Below are 12,074 nucleotides of genomic sequence, written 5' to 3' on the forward strand. Positions count from 1 at the left end.
TGACTTCACCTACGTCTTTCTCTACGGCATTAGTTAGTCGGATAGGGTGTAAATAAGGCCCTGTGGTCTCACCAAACACCATCACCACTTTCTACTCTAACACATTATTACTCATGCTTCCTACATTGGCCCTCTTTATGCTTTCTTTACTAGACGCTCCACTGCTTTCTGTATCTTGATCTCTCTTCTTCCTATGTCTTTCCACTACTGACCATTCCGGTCCTTGCCCCTCATCCTCCTGCTCCATACCATCAGAACTGACACCCATATTATTCGCATTCCAGCACAGCTTTTGCTTCACCAACTTTATCTCAATTTCATCCGCACTACTCGCCGCCATTTCCGACTCTCCAACGTAACAACCTTCCCCCAGTCTGCTCCTTCTCCAGCTGTCTCTCAACGGCGACCCAATTGCACACTTCTCAAGATGGAGGCGCATAAGCTGACATTTTAATTGAAATAAATAAAAAGTGGGCGGGGCAGGCAAGTCCCACTCCTCAATCAAATAGGCTACATGACCAGAAACGGTGCACTGAGCTGTATGACGTAGAGGGAGAGATTGTGTGAAAGGGTTAGAGAGGCTGGACAGGGTTGGGGTTTGGGTGGTGTAGTGGGGGGAGGAAAGGGGAGGGAAGTGTTGTCTAGGGCTCTATTTCACTTTCTTAGAGGAACAGGACTATTGAAGAGAATTTAATGTAGGTAGACCGTGACTGGCCTCACACTCCAGTACAGTAGGTGGCGGCGTATGCACCTTAAAAGTTGGATGCGATCCGCCAAACCACTCTCAAAGAAGAAGAAGAAGAAGAACCGCGCACTGGGTGACGGGCATTCCGAGTCTTTTTGGTGAGTGTTTCACAGATGCGATTCGGTTCCCGACGTTCACCAAAAGGAGCCGTTCGTTCGCGAACGACCCATCATCACTACTGCGTAGTTCCACAGTGCCGGACAGGGTGGTGTGAGTCCGTTAAGTATCCGGGGAGTCAATTTGACACTTTTAGTCAAATAAATGTTTTGACATTTTCATTACCTGTCACTTACACCAAAAAAAGATATGGGGAACCGTGTCGCTCGTGAGGATTACGAATGGGTTTATACAGATCAGCCACATGCCGACAGGAGGAAAGACATTTTGGGTGAGCATTTCTCCCCCCCCCCTCCATACCCCAGTAACGTTAGAAGCTAACATTAACGTGTGGATTTTTTTAACAACTAGACCTGATATCTAACTTGCTAGCAACCAAATGTTGTTCGCTTAACAAGCTCATGAATCAATAGTTTAGTTAATGTTTATCTTGTCTTGCATCACAGCTAGCTGGCTGCTAGCTGCTAGTAACTAACGGCAACCCACTTCATCTTCAGTGGTACGGTATGCTAACTATGTAGCTCACTGCAGCTAGTTATATAGCTAGCAGTAGCTCACTGCAGCAACAGATTAATAGTTAGCTAATTGGCTAGCGTTAGTTAATTAGCTAGTTAGCGAACATTGGCTAGTTACTTACCTTGTGAGCCAGGCAGGGAGAGGGGTGTTAGCTAGCAGCTTTATCTAATTTCAACAATTGCTGTTGCCAACAAGTAGCTAACAGTCTTCGTCATCTAGTTAAAGTTAGCTAGCCAGGCCAATTATTCTGTGTAAAGATTCCTGTGTACGGGTGTGGTTTTGGTAAATATTGCCTAGTTAGCTATTTCTCCAATCTAGCCCAAACTGGAAACCGTTACTAGTAACGTTACAACAAAGTCCCTGCCATGACCCCTACTAGACTCACTGACTGAGACACACCCTGAAAGTGAACAGTTAGCTAGTCAGCCTGTAACGTTAAGCTATTTGGAGATTACACGATGGTAAAGATTCAAAAGAAAAATACCGTTGGAATAAGCTAGTAAACGATACAATCATGAAAGTAGTTAGCTAGTTACAAATAATATTATTTATTATTGTTGTCCAACTCGCACATTGAGCATTGTCATGGGAATGGTGACATAAATGTAACTGAGAACAAAGGGGCAGGGGGCAGCACATAGAATTAGAATAGGACTGTAGCTAGAGGTAAGTCAGAGGCACTGGCACAACTGATCTCTAGGGCTAGTGTGTGGTGGCCAAAACCTTGTGGGTGTGGTACCAGTAGTCCCTTGGCCATAATTACTATGTGGCCAACTTTTGAGATGAAGGGGACTCGTGTAATGAGGAGCAGGTGGTCTTCTGTATGCATAGTCTTGTCATGGATAATTGGGGTTGAGTGGGCTTTCTGAGAGTCCAATGTTGATATAGTTCCAACATGTTTTGCATGTCAGTAATCAAGTTTTCAATAACTTTCATACTGGCTGTATTTCATATGATGGAAAATGGATCATACTGGCTGTATTACTGTATTTTGAAAGTTTTATATATTGAAAACTTGATTGCTGACATGCAAAACATCCCTTTGTGCTGAGTCCGGGCCCTGTCGATGTCATAAAGAACTCATTGACAAAGGAAACGTATCCTGTCTGAATAATTAATTGTAGCCCTGGGAGTCCCGCAGCATCATGAGGCATAGAGGGACACTGAAAGTTTCTACCATAGAGACAGGGGGGCTACGGGCTAGTATTGCAGTCTGGTGGTGGCTTTTTATCTCAGTGTAGTTTTATTGTAGGCCATGTAAGGTATTTGGACCCTTTCTGAGCTCATCACATCGAATCAAGCATGTAAAGGCCTATGCTAATCACATGCCTCAGGCCTCTCCCACCACACAGCCCCTTGACGCAACATAGAACAATGTAGCCTACACAGGAAGTGGCATTTCTTTGCTGGGACTTGTCCCCTAGATTAACTGCAATCATGGCCTCTCTTTCTCAGTAGCCTATTCAACAATACGAACCTAAGCACTCTTGAAATATAAAAACACAGTATGATTTCCTAGTAGTGGAAATTAAACTATGTGCTTCCTGGAACTGGCAAAAATGGCCCTAACATGTTGACTAGACCGGTGATGTGCGTGCACCATCACTCGCATGTTGATTTTGTCCATGGACACCAGACGTGATAAGGACACGCAGGTTGAAATATCAAAACGAACTCTGAACCAACTATATTAATTTGGGTACAGGTCGAAACACATGAAACATTCATGGACATTTAGCTAATTTGGTCTGGGATATTAACATTGGGTTGTTATTTTACCTGAAATGCACAAAGTCCTTTTTTTTCTGGATCTTTTGTAGAATTTTGACCCATTTTGAGTCACACAAAATCGTGTGTTCTCTACTCCGATAATTAATCCACAGATAAAAGGGGAATCCTAGTTAGTTTATAGTAATCTCTTCTTCTTCTTTGGTCTTCTTACTTCATATGGCGATTGGCAACCAACTTTAAGGTGCATTACCACCATCAACTGGACTGGAGTGTGGACCTCAGTTCATCTTTCAATCACCCATGTGGGTATATACTCCTAAAAACCAATGCGGAGATGGGAGATGTGGGACTTGCAGTGCATCAAGCGTCAAAAATAGAACCAAATTTTATTTTAGTGCCTTGCTATGCATACGCGTGCAAGCAGTTTGGATGAAATTATTGAATAACATGCATGTCAAAATTTATTTTGCAATGCTTGTGCACGCAACGTGGGGGATGTGGTCAGCATGTAAGGTAAATATTGTCCGGTGAACATGTAAAGCTGACTTTAGAATAATTACTCCAGACATCACACCAAAATCCAATCAAATGATTGATTTGATCACTCCACAAAGTGATAAGCAGTTAAATTAGATAGGAGTGCTGGACTATTGTCAGCTAGCCAGCCCACCTCCTTCCACCTGAGTTTTTCCTGTCTCTGTCAGCCTTAATCCTCCTTATCATTCAGTACTACTGATGAAACTAACCCAAGTGCGTTACGCTGTGATGGGACATATAGATCATGGTCTGAGAGTCGTTTAGGTGCCTTTTGGCAAACTCCAAGTTGGCTGTCGTGCCTTTTACTGAGGAGTGGCTTCCGTCTGGCCACTCTACCATAAAGGCCTAATTGGTGGAGTGCTGCAGAGATGGTTGGCCTTCTGGAAGGTTCTTCCATCTCCACAGAGGAACTCTGGAGCTCTGAGTGACCATCGGGTTCTTGGTCACCTCCCTGACCAAGGCCCTTCTCCCCCCGATTGCTCAGTTTGGCCTGGCGGCCAGCTCAAGGAAGAGTCTTGGTGGTTCCAAACTTCTTCCATTAAAGAATGATGGAGGCCATTGTGTTCTTGGGGACCTCCAATGCTGCAGACATTTTTTGGTTAACTTCCCCAGATCTGTGCCTCGACACAATCCTGTCTCGGAGTTCTACAGACAATTCCTTCGACCTCGTGGCTTGGTTTTTGCTCTGACATGCACTGTCAGCTGTGGGACCTTATATAGACAGGTGTGTGCCTTTCCACATCATGTCCAATCAATTGAATTTACCACAGGTGGACTCCAATCAAGTTGTAGAAACATCTCAAGGATGATCAATGGAAACAGGATGCACCTGAGCTCAATTTCGAGTTTCATAGCAAAGGGTCTGAATACTTATGTAAATAAGGTATTTCTGTTTTTATATTTTATAAATTAGCAACAATTTCTAAAAACCTTTTTTTGCTTTGTCATTATGGGGTATTGTGTGTAGATTGAGGAAAACAATTTAATCAATTAGAATAAGGCTGTAACGTAACAAAATGTGGAAAAATTAAAAATGTCTGAATACTTTCCGAATGCACTGTAGGTGCTGATTTTACATTTACATTTACATTTAAGTCATTTAGCAGACGCTCTTATCCAGAGCGACTTACAGTTAGTGAATACATTTTTTTATTTATTTTTTATACTGGCCCCCCGTGGGAATCGAACCCACAACCCTGGTGTTGCAAACACCATGCTCTATCAACTGAGCTACATCCCTGCCGGCCATTCCCTCCCCTACCCTGGACGACGCTGGGCCAATTGTGCGCCGCCCATGAGTCTCCCGGTCGCGGCCGGCTGCGACAGAGCCTGGATTCGAACCAGGATCTCTAGTGGCACAGTTAGCACTGCGATACTCACGATTCTATATGTATTACAATACGATACTGTGATTTTATTGCGATTTGATGTTTCAAGCACATTGCTCACCATATGTCCTCTGCAGAGGGACAAGAGAGAGCCATGAGAAAACAAGTTTTGATCAGCCATGGAAATAAGTGCTGAAAACAAATTGGGTCCCTATTTAAAAAGATGGAGAAAAAGCTATGAAGGAAAAATACTTTTTGGTGCAAGTACAACCAACTGGCGCAAAAATAATATCGCGATATTGTCAAAATGATACGATATATTCTGAAAAATAATATCCCGATATGTAACTAAGTTTCCCTCCACCCCAATCACTAGTTATAACGTTGCTTTGATCAACACCACCCACCCTCATTGTTATTAAGTTGAAAGGTCATTAGTCAAGAAGCACTACAGTTATTAGGCTAAACAGTCCCTCCACACGAGTCCTGTCAGTCCACACATCCATTTATAAGTAACACAGGTCAAGGTCAGCAGGGCCTGTCTTTCACTTTCTAGCTTATAGCCTAGTTTAAAAAATCTATGTGATAATATAGGCTAGGCCAACACACACACACAATAATCAAAACCCCTGCTGACCCTTCGCCCCACAGTTTAGGAACCACTGCTGTAGTAGGCCGATCCCTCTGCTTCGCTTTTGTCACTCATCGGCTGGGCCATAGTGGTTGCAGACGTAGGCCTAATCTGAAACCACACCTTGTGCACATTAGGTTACTTTTTAGTTGGGATCGATAAGATAAATTCTCATTGTGGTCTCATCCTGGTGTGGCTGCCAGACAAATAAGATACTGGTATAATTAGTGTAGTTTTGAATTGCAATTGCCAGATTGTTCCTGCAGGCACCTTTTTATAAATGGTGTTTTGTAGTTGACAGTTTGGGATCTCTGGGCCTGTCCAAAGATGCAAAACTCCAGGGCTTGAGGTCTTGCAAACGGTTACAAAGATTACAAATAGTAGGAAATGGCTGATTAGATTTGTAACAATTAACGTTGTGAATTGGAATGACAAGAAAGGAGTGTATCAGTGTTTAATGAAGTCTTGATTAGTGCTTTGCCAAATAAGTAGGCTAAATGTGAAAATTAACCAAACTTGTATTCTTTCTCTTCTCTAACAGCAAAGTACCCAGAAATAAAGACCCTAATGGGGCCTGATCCCAGGCTGAAGTGGATTGTTTGCATGATGGTAATGATCCAGTTCTTAGCATTCTACCTGGTCAAAGCCCTGGACTGGAAATGGGTCCTGTTCTGGACTTATGCCTTTGGCAGCTGCATTAACCACTCTATGACCCTGGCCATCCACGAGATCTCCCACAACACAGCATTTGGTAATAACAGGGCCATGTGGAACCGCTGGTTCGCCATGTTTGCCAACCTGCCCATCGGGCTGCCGTATTCTGCCTCCTTTAAGCGCTACCACCTGGACCACCACCGCTACCTGGGAGGTGACGGTGTAGACGTAGACATCCCCTCTGAATTTGAGGGCTGGTTCTTCTGCACACGCTTCCGCAAGTTTGTCTGGATCATCCTCCAGCCTCTGTTCTACGCCATCCGCCCTCTCTGCATCAACCCCAAGCCCATCACCAGGCTGGAGCTGGCCAACGCGGCTGTGCAGCTGTCCTTCAATGTGGCCCTCTACTGGCTGTGTGGAGCCAAGCCTGTGGTCTACATGTTGGCGGGCTCCTTGCTGGGAATGGGCCTGCACCCCATATCTGGACACTTTATTGCCGAGCACTACATGTTCCTGAAGGGCCATGAGACCTACTCCTACTATGGCTCCCTCAACCTGCTCACCTTCAACGTGGGCTACCACAACGAGCACCACGACTTCCCCAGCATCCCAGGACGTAGGCTACCTCTGGTATGGTATGGGTGTTGAAAACATTGGGGGGTGGCTCTATGGAGAGGGAAGACGTTATCATCGGACCAATTTAGCATTATAACTGTTGTCATCAAGTAAACAGATATAAAGTATGTAGAAAAGATAATTGACCTATATATTTTTAATAATATCATCTTTGAGAATTAACATTCACCAAAATAAAAGCTAGACAGTCAGGGAGAATTGAAAATGCCAAAAGCAATTAATTTAGCAGTATTGTTTTTGTTATTATGTTTGAGCAAAAGAACACAGCATTAGCCATGGCAAAATGCATAGAATTGCAGGAAATTAGCTTTAAAACTAACATTTTCTCTCAGCTCCATGAAATTAGTAGAATTGCAGGAAATTGGCTTAAAAATGCCAATTTCTCTACACCGCCAAGATGGGGGGCCTATAAACTTTTCTCAAAAATTCAACCATGCCGACTGGCCGACGGTGCCCATTGCCACACCCCCTGCCACGCCCACCACCTAAGCCCCTTTTTGATTCAGAAAAAAACCTGGTAATGAAATGGTAATAATTAACTTTATTTACTTAGTGCTTGCATTTGCTTGCATATCGCTATGAAACAGGATAGGTAATTAAACACGAGGTAATACAAAAATAAGATTCAAACATCCATAAAACAACCATATTCCTCCAAATATGTTTAGGCAGACTGTTCCAGTATCCAGGCTCATAAGAAAAGCCAGACCCAGAAAGATTTTGACCTCAAGCTCTATTTCGCAGAACATTCTGTGTTTGGAGATGTAAATGATCTAAAGGATGATACACCATTGTGCAAAGAATGTCTACATGTTGGTTTATGGGGAAAGGTGTTGCATCATGAGTATTCTTATATGATTCAGGACGGCTGCAATCCCCTGGTTGGTAATGAGAGAAACACTTTAGCTGAAGACACTTGTAGCACAGATGAAAGGGGAATCCCAGATACGTCACATGGGGTAAAAACCAGAAGTTTCCGGTTAGAACTTCCACTCACCACCTAATATTAGGGCAGGGACGATACTCGTTAGTAATCGTGTCAAGGAAACAAAACACGAAGCGGATTTAACTTCTTTAGGAAAACAGTCCTAATGTTGGAAACAAACATCATTATGTTGTCACCCAGCATCACATGTATTTATTTTCCAAGCTATAGCATACAATATTTTACATACAGCAGGTTTTTAAAGGACCAAAAAGTTTATCCTGCTTTGTGTTTTCATTTTTGCCATGGAAAAAATATTACGATACTGGTATCGTCACAGCCCTACCAAATATGGTGATGAGTGGAAGTCCAGTGGCAGGCAGAGAGGGAAGATGAACCTGGGCGGACGTTCTGCTTATTTTATCATCGATGAAACATCCTATCTCCATACAGTTTTCGGTTCCATAAACAATAATCTGTTATGAGTGCACTAAGTTTTGTAGAATTCACCCTTTGCCAAAGTATTTTAATATTCTATTGTTTAGGAATGCAAGGGCAAATTGAGTTATTGCACACGGGCACTTCTGAGTAGGCGTTCCCTAATGGAAATATGCAAATGCATGTTAAAACACGCCAGGATCTCGCTAGCTTGCACTTGGCTCTGCCCACCTTGTTCTGACCAGTGTGCATCATTTGTTCCCAATGTCAACTACGTATAAGTCCTATCTTGGGTTAGTTATAATAATCTTTGCTTGTAGCAAACTAGACTAATGTTGTTTTTTTCCTTCTGCTAAACCTAGGTGAAGAAAATAGCATCAGAGTACTATGATGACCTGCCCCACTACACATCGTGGGTGAAGGTCCTGTATGACTTCATTATGGACGACCAGCTCAGCCCCTACTCTCGTGTGAAGAGGAGGCTGAAGGGAGATGTCAAGCAGGAATAAATACTTCCCTCTCCTACTCTCTAACAAAACAACACCAACGCACCTGACACCAGCCCCAACTCACCACCAATACTTTTTACAGCTTTTGCATATTACACATTTGTACTGAACGTGAAGAGAATGTGTGTGGACATTACATGTGTGACATGTATGTAAGAATTTTTTCAAAATTAGTAATTACAAACAAAATAATTTGTACAATTAGTCTTCATTACACTTACGGTTGTCATTTCTCCTATTTTTTGCAGTTGTGGTCATTTTAGAAACCTGTAATACGGACAATGGCAAGAGTCTGATTTTGATTTTTTCCAGTCAAATTGTATTCCAGAATTAATTTATATGAAGAATTTACATCTTGAGATTTGAGTTTTGCATTTAGATCCTGTTTTTATAGAGTTTATTATATGATTCCTCACTCCGGTTTTATTTCATCTCTTGAAAGAGGTTGCATAGCAATATACAGTTACCTATTTCAATGCTACTGATCTGTATTTGCTGTGGATAGTTAGTTTGTTCTCTCCTCACTCAATCGTAAATGTTCTTTCCTTCCATGTAGAGGCCACTTACCACATGACTCGGTGTGTATGGACATATTGTCTTATGTTCTGAGCTTATTTTAGCTCATTTTGATCTGAGTGCCATTTTGTTTTGTGCTTGCCAACACCTCAGTCCAAAACGGATTCACATAGTCTGAAGCACTGCCCATTGCCCAAGTTAATTTGCTCTTGATTAAGTTTAGTTTTTGATACAATGGGAAGAAAGAATGGCATTAGTTCATAGCAAGGTTAGGTAAAACAAGGGCCGGGATTAAATAGATTGTGGGTTGTAGACAATGTAGATTTGAATCCCAGCCAAGGTCAAACGTTGTCTTTGTTTTGTTTAGTTGTGCTTTTATGGAAAGACCTCTTTATCACTAATACTCGATGTGCACTAAATCTAAGAAATATACTGCATGTTAAAGCAAATTTAGATTTTAGACTAGTGAAGTCTTTTGACAATAGCGATATTGACAGAGTCTTATGGAAACCCAATTGAAGGCCAAATTAATTGAAACCAAATGTCCTTTTGTTCATATACTGTATGCTTTCATTTTTTTTACACTTTCACTTGATTCTGAAAGTCAGATTATTTCCAATTGTGTCCTTAACATTTTCAAAGCAGTGTGCAATGCCGTAAGTAGCCTAATTAATGTGAGAGAAAACAAAACTGCTTTCTTCAGCACAGTGATTGACCTCAAGAATAGAGCAACGCCCCCTTAGTCATAGTCTGAAAGCCACTCAAATGTTTAACTTTAAAGTAGCTACCAATGAGGGAGTGAAACCCAATTGGTGCATCACATTATGCAAACCATGATGTGGATGAATATTGTCCAAAGTAGAATGGAAGCTTGCTGACAGCGGTGCTGAATCACAAATTGACCTTTAACCCTAGACACTCCATGTAGATCTGGAATGAACCTTAGCAGTATGGTAATAGCTCCATCTTGCCATCTGATTGGCTTGGAGGGAGATTCGCAATATTGAGTAGACCTAGGGCTGGATTCAATCCGTACCGCATAATTAACACGGAAGATATATAGCTTTAAAAGCAATTTTCCCGCGTTCGCGGAGAGTGCGTTCACGGTAGACGCTGCATATGTTGGCTCAATCAGAAATGACCTTTACATTTTAACGCAGATCTTCCGTTATACGGTTGAATCCACCCCTACACATATGTAATATAGATGTGGCTAGGGGTTGATTTGGGATTCAAGGGCCTCTAAAACAGGGTAAAGGAGCTGTTTGTTACATCTACATCAGTATTAAACACAAGCTTGCTGGTTAGCACCTCATGAGGCCCTTTCACATTTGGGCATATTGGACTAAGGGTGAAATAATTAAAAGTAGTCTGTTTATCTTCTCAAATCAAGCCTATTATTTAATGTAGAATACTCCTCGGCAGTAAGGGAAGAGAGGAGTCATGATTCCACCCTCATTGTGGAACACCTGCCTTTTGCATTACTGAGTTTTCTCTGATTGTCATCCTTTTTGCTGGTCAACCATAAGGTCCTGTCATAAGATGGAGTAGCAGGTCATATCTATGGGGTATAGGCTAGCGCTGTACTGGTAATTTCATTGAAGTCCTACTCCAATCTCCCTTTCACCTCATTTAACACCTGATTAAGGGCCTCTACACTACAGTACTTTGATGACACAAACTTGGTCCAGGCAAGATACTTGTGTAGTGTAAAGAGATGGATCTAGATTCAAATCTCTCTTTAAGAGATGTCTCGCACACTATCTGTGGCGGTAGTGTGGGAGACATCTACACTAGTGATGCCAATCCCTGCGGTTATATCAGCGGGTTTAGGGTAATTAAATATTGTGTGAATGAAGGGCTGGCGGGTTGAATAAAGAGAAAACAATACCTTGAATGCATAAATGTATCATTCTTGTACAATTTATATCTATAAGGGACATTGAGGTTTTTATTTAATAGGCTATCTGGCAGCCTAAACTTTAGGGCCTAACTGTAAGCGCGCCAAATAGCCTACATACCAAATGCTTTTGGGAATGGGCAGAAAAATTGATCCACAGAGACAAAAAGTACAGTGTCGGAGTTTAATTCAATAAGCGAAATGCTGCGAAATGGAGTGTTAAAAATAAAGACAAAAGTAATGTTTGGGAAATATTTGGTGAAGCGGTAAAAGAGGATGATAGCAGTGCCGGCTATGTTATGTGTGATTGTGAGAAGCTGTACAAATTCAACAGTCACAAGACTGGGACTTCAAATAGGCCTATGGCACGTCAAAGGAACTGTAGCCTACTGTTGAGATGGGTTAAATGGAAACTGAAATCTGGACACTGACTAGGTCTAAAACCTCTCACATAGCCAAAACCTCTCACTCTAGTGCCTTAGACCGAGTGGCGCAGTGGTCTAAGGCACTGCATCGCAGTGCTAGCTGTGCCACTAGAGATCCTGGTTCGAATCCAGGCTCTGTCGTAGCTGGCCGTGACCGGGAGACCCATGGGGCGGCGCACAATTGGCCCAGCGTCGTCCAGGGTAGGGGAGGGAATGGCCAGCAGGGATGTAGCTCAGTTGGTAGAGCATGGCGTTTGCAACGCCAGGGTTGTGGGTTCGATTCCCACGGGGGGCCAGTATGAAAAAATAAAAATATGTATGCACTCACTAACTGTAAGTCGCTCTGGATAAGAGCGTCTGCTAAATGACTAAAATGTAAATAATATTAACTCCTGCAGAATTAAGCATTTCTTGCAGTAAAATGGTACACGAAATGTAGGCTACATTTTCACTAGGGAATAGGAGT

At 42.4% G+C, this 12,074-nt stretch overlaps 1 protein-coding gene across 1 annotated transcript; it reads left to right on the forward strand.

Moving 5' to 3' along the window:
* The first annotated feature begins 877 nt into the window (after positions 1 to 877).
* On the forward strand, positions 878 to 11,180 carry LOC311132636 (sphingolipid delta(4)-desaturase DES1-like). Its single transcript, XM_084165884.1, has 3 exons — positions 878 to 1,133; positions 6,147 to 6,889; positions 8,621 to 11,180. Exons 1-3 carry the CDS (start codon positions 1,052 to 1,054, stop codon positions 8,765 to 8,767), a joined length of 972 nt encoding a protein of 323 aa, XP_084022010.1. The 5' UTR covers positions 878 to 1,051; the 3' UTR covers positions 8,768 to 11,180.
* Positions 11,181 to 12,074: the final 894 nt, after the last annotated feature.

The sequence above is a fragment of the Coregonus lavaretus genome (assembly GCF_964263955.1).
Source record: "Coregonus lavaretus genome assembly, chromosome: 1".
NCBI lineage: Eukaryota > Metazoa > Chordata > Actinopteri > Salmoniformes > Salmonidae > Coregonus > Coregonus lavaretus.

Excerpts from the sequence above, each read along its gene's own strand:
- LOC311132636 (XM_084165884.1), top strand. The coding sequence starts at position 1,052 with ATGGGGAACCGTGTCGCTCGTGAGGATTACGAATGGGTTTATACAGAT. Across the intron at positions 1,134-6,146 it reads CAGGAGGAAAGACATTTTGG|CAAAGTACCCAGAAATAAAG; the intron begins GTGAGCATTTCT and ends CTTCTCTAACAG. Across the intron at positions 6,890-8,620 it reads CAGGACGTAGGCTACCTCTG|GTGAAGAAAATAGCATCAGA; the intron begins GTATGGTATGGG and ends TGCTAAACCTAG.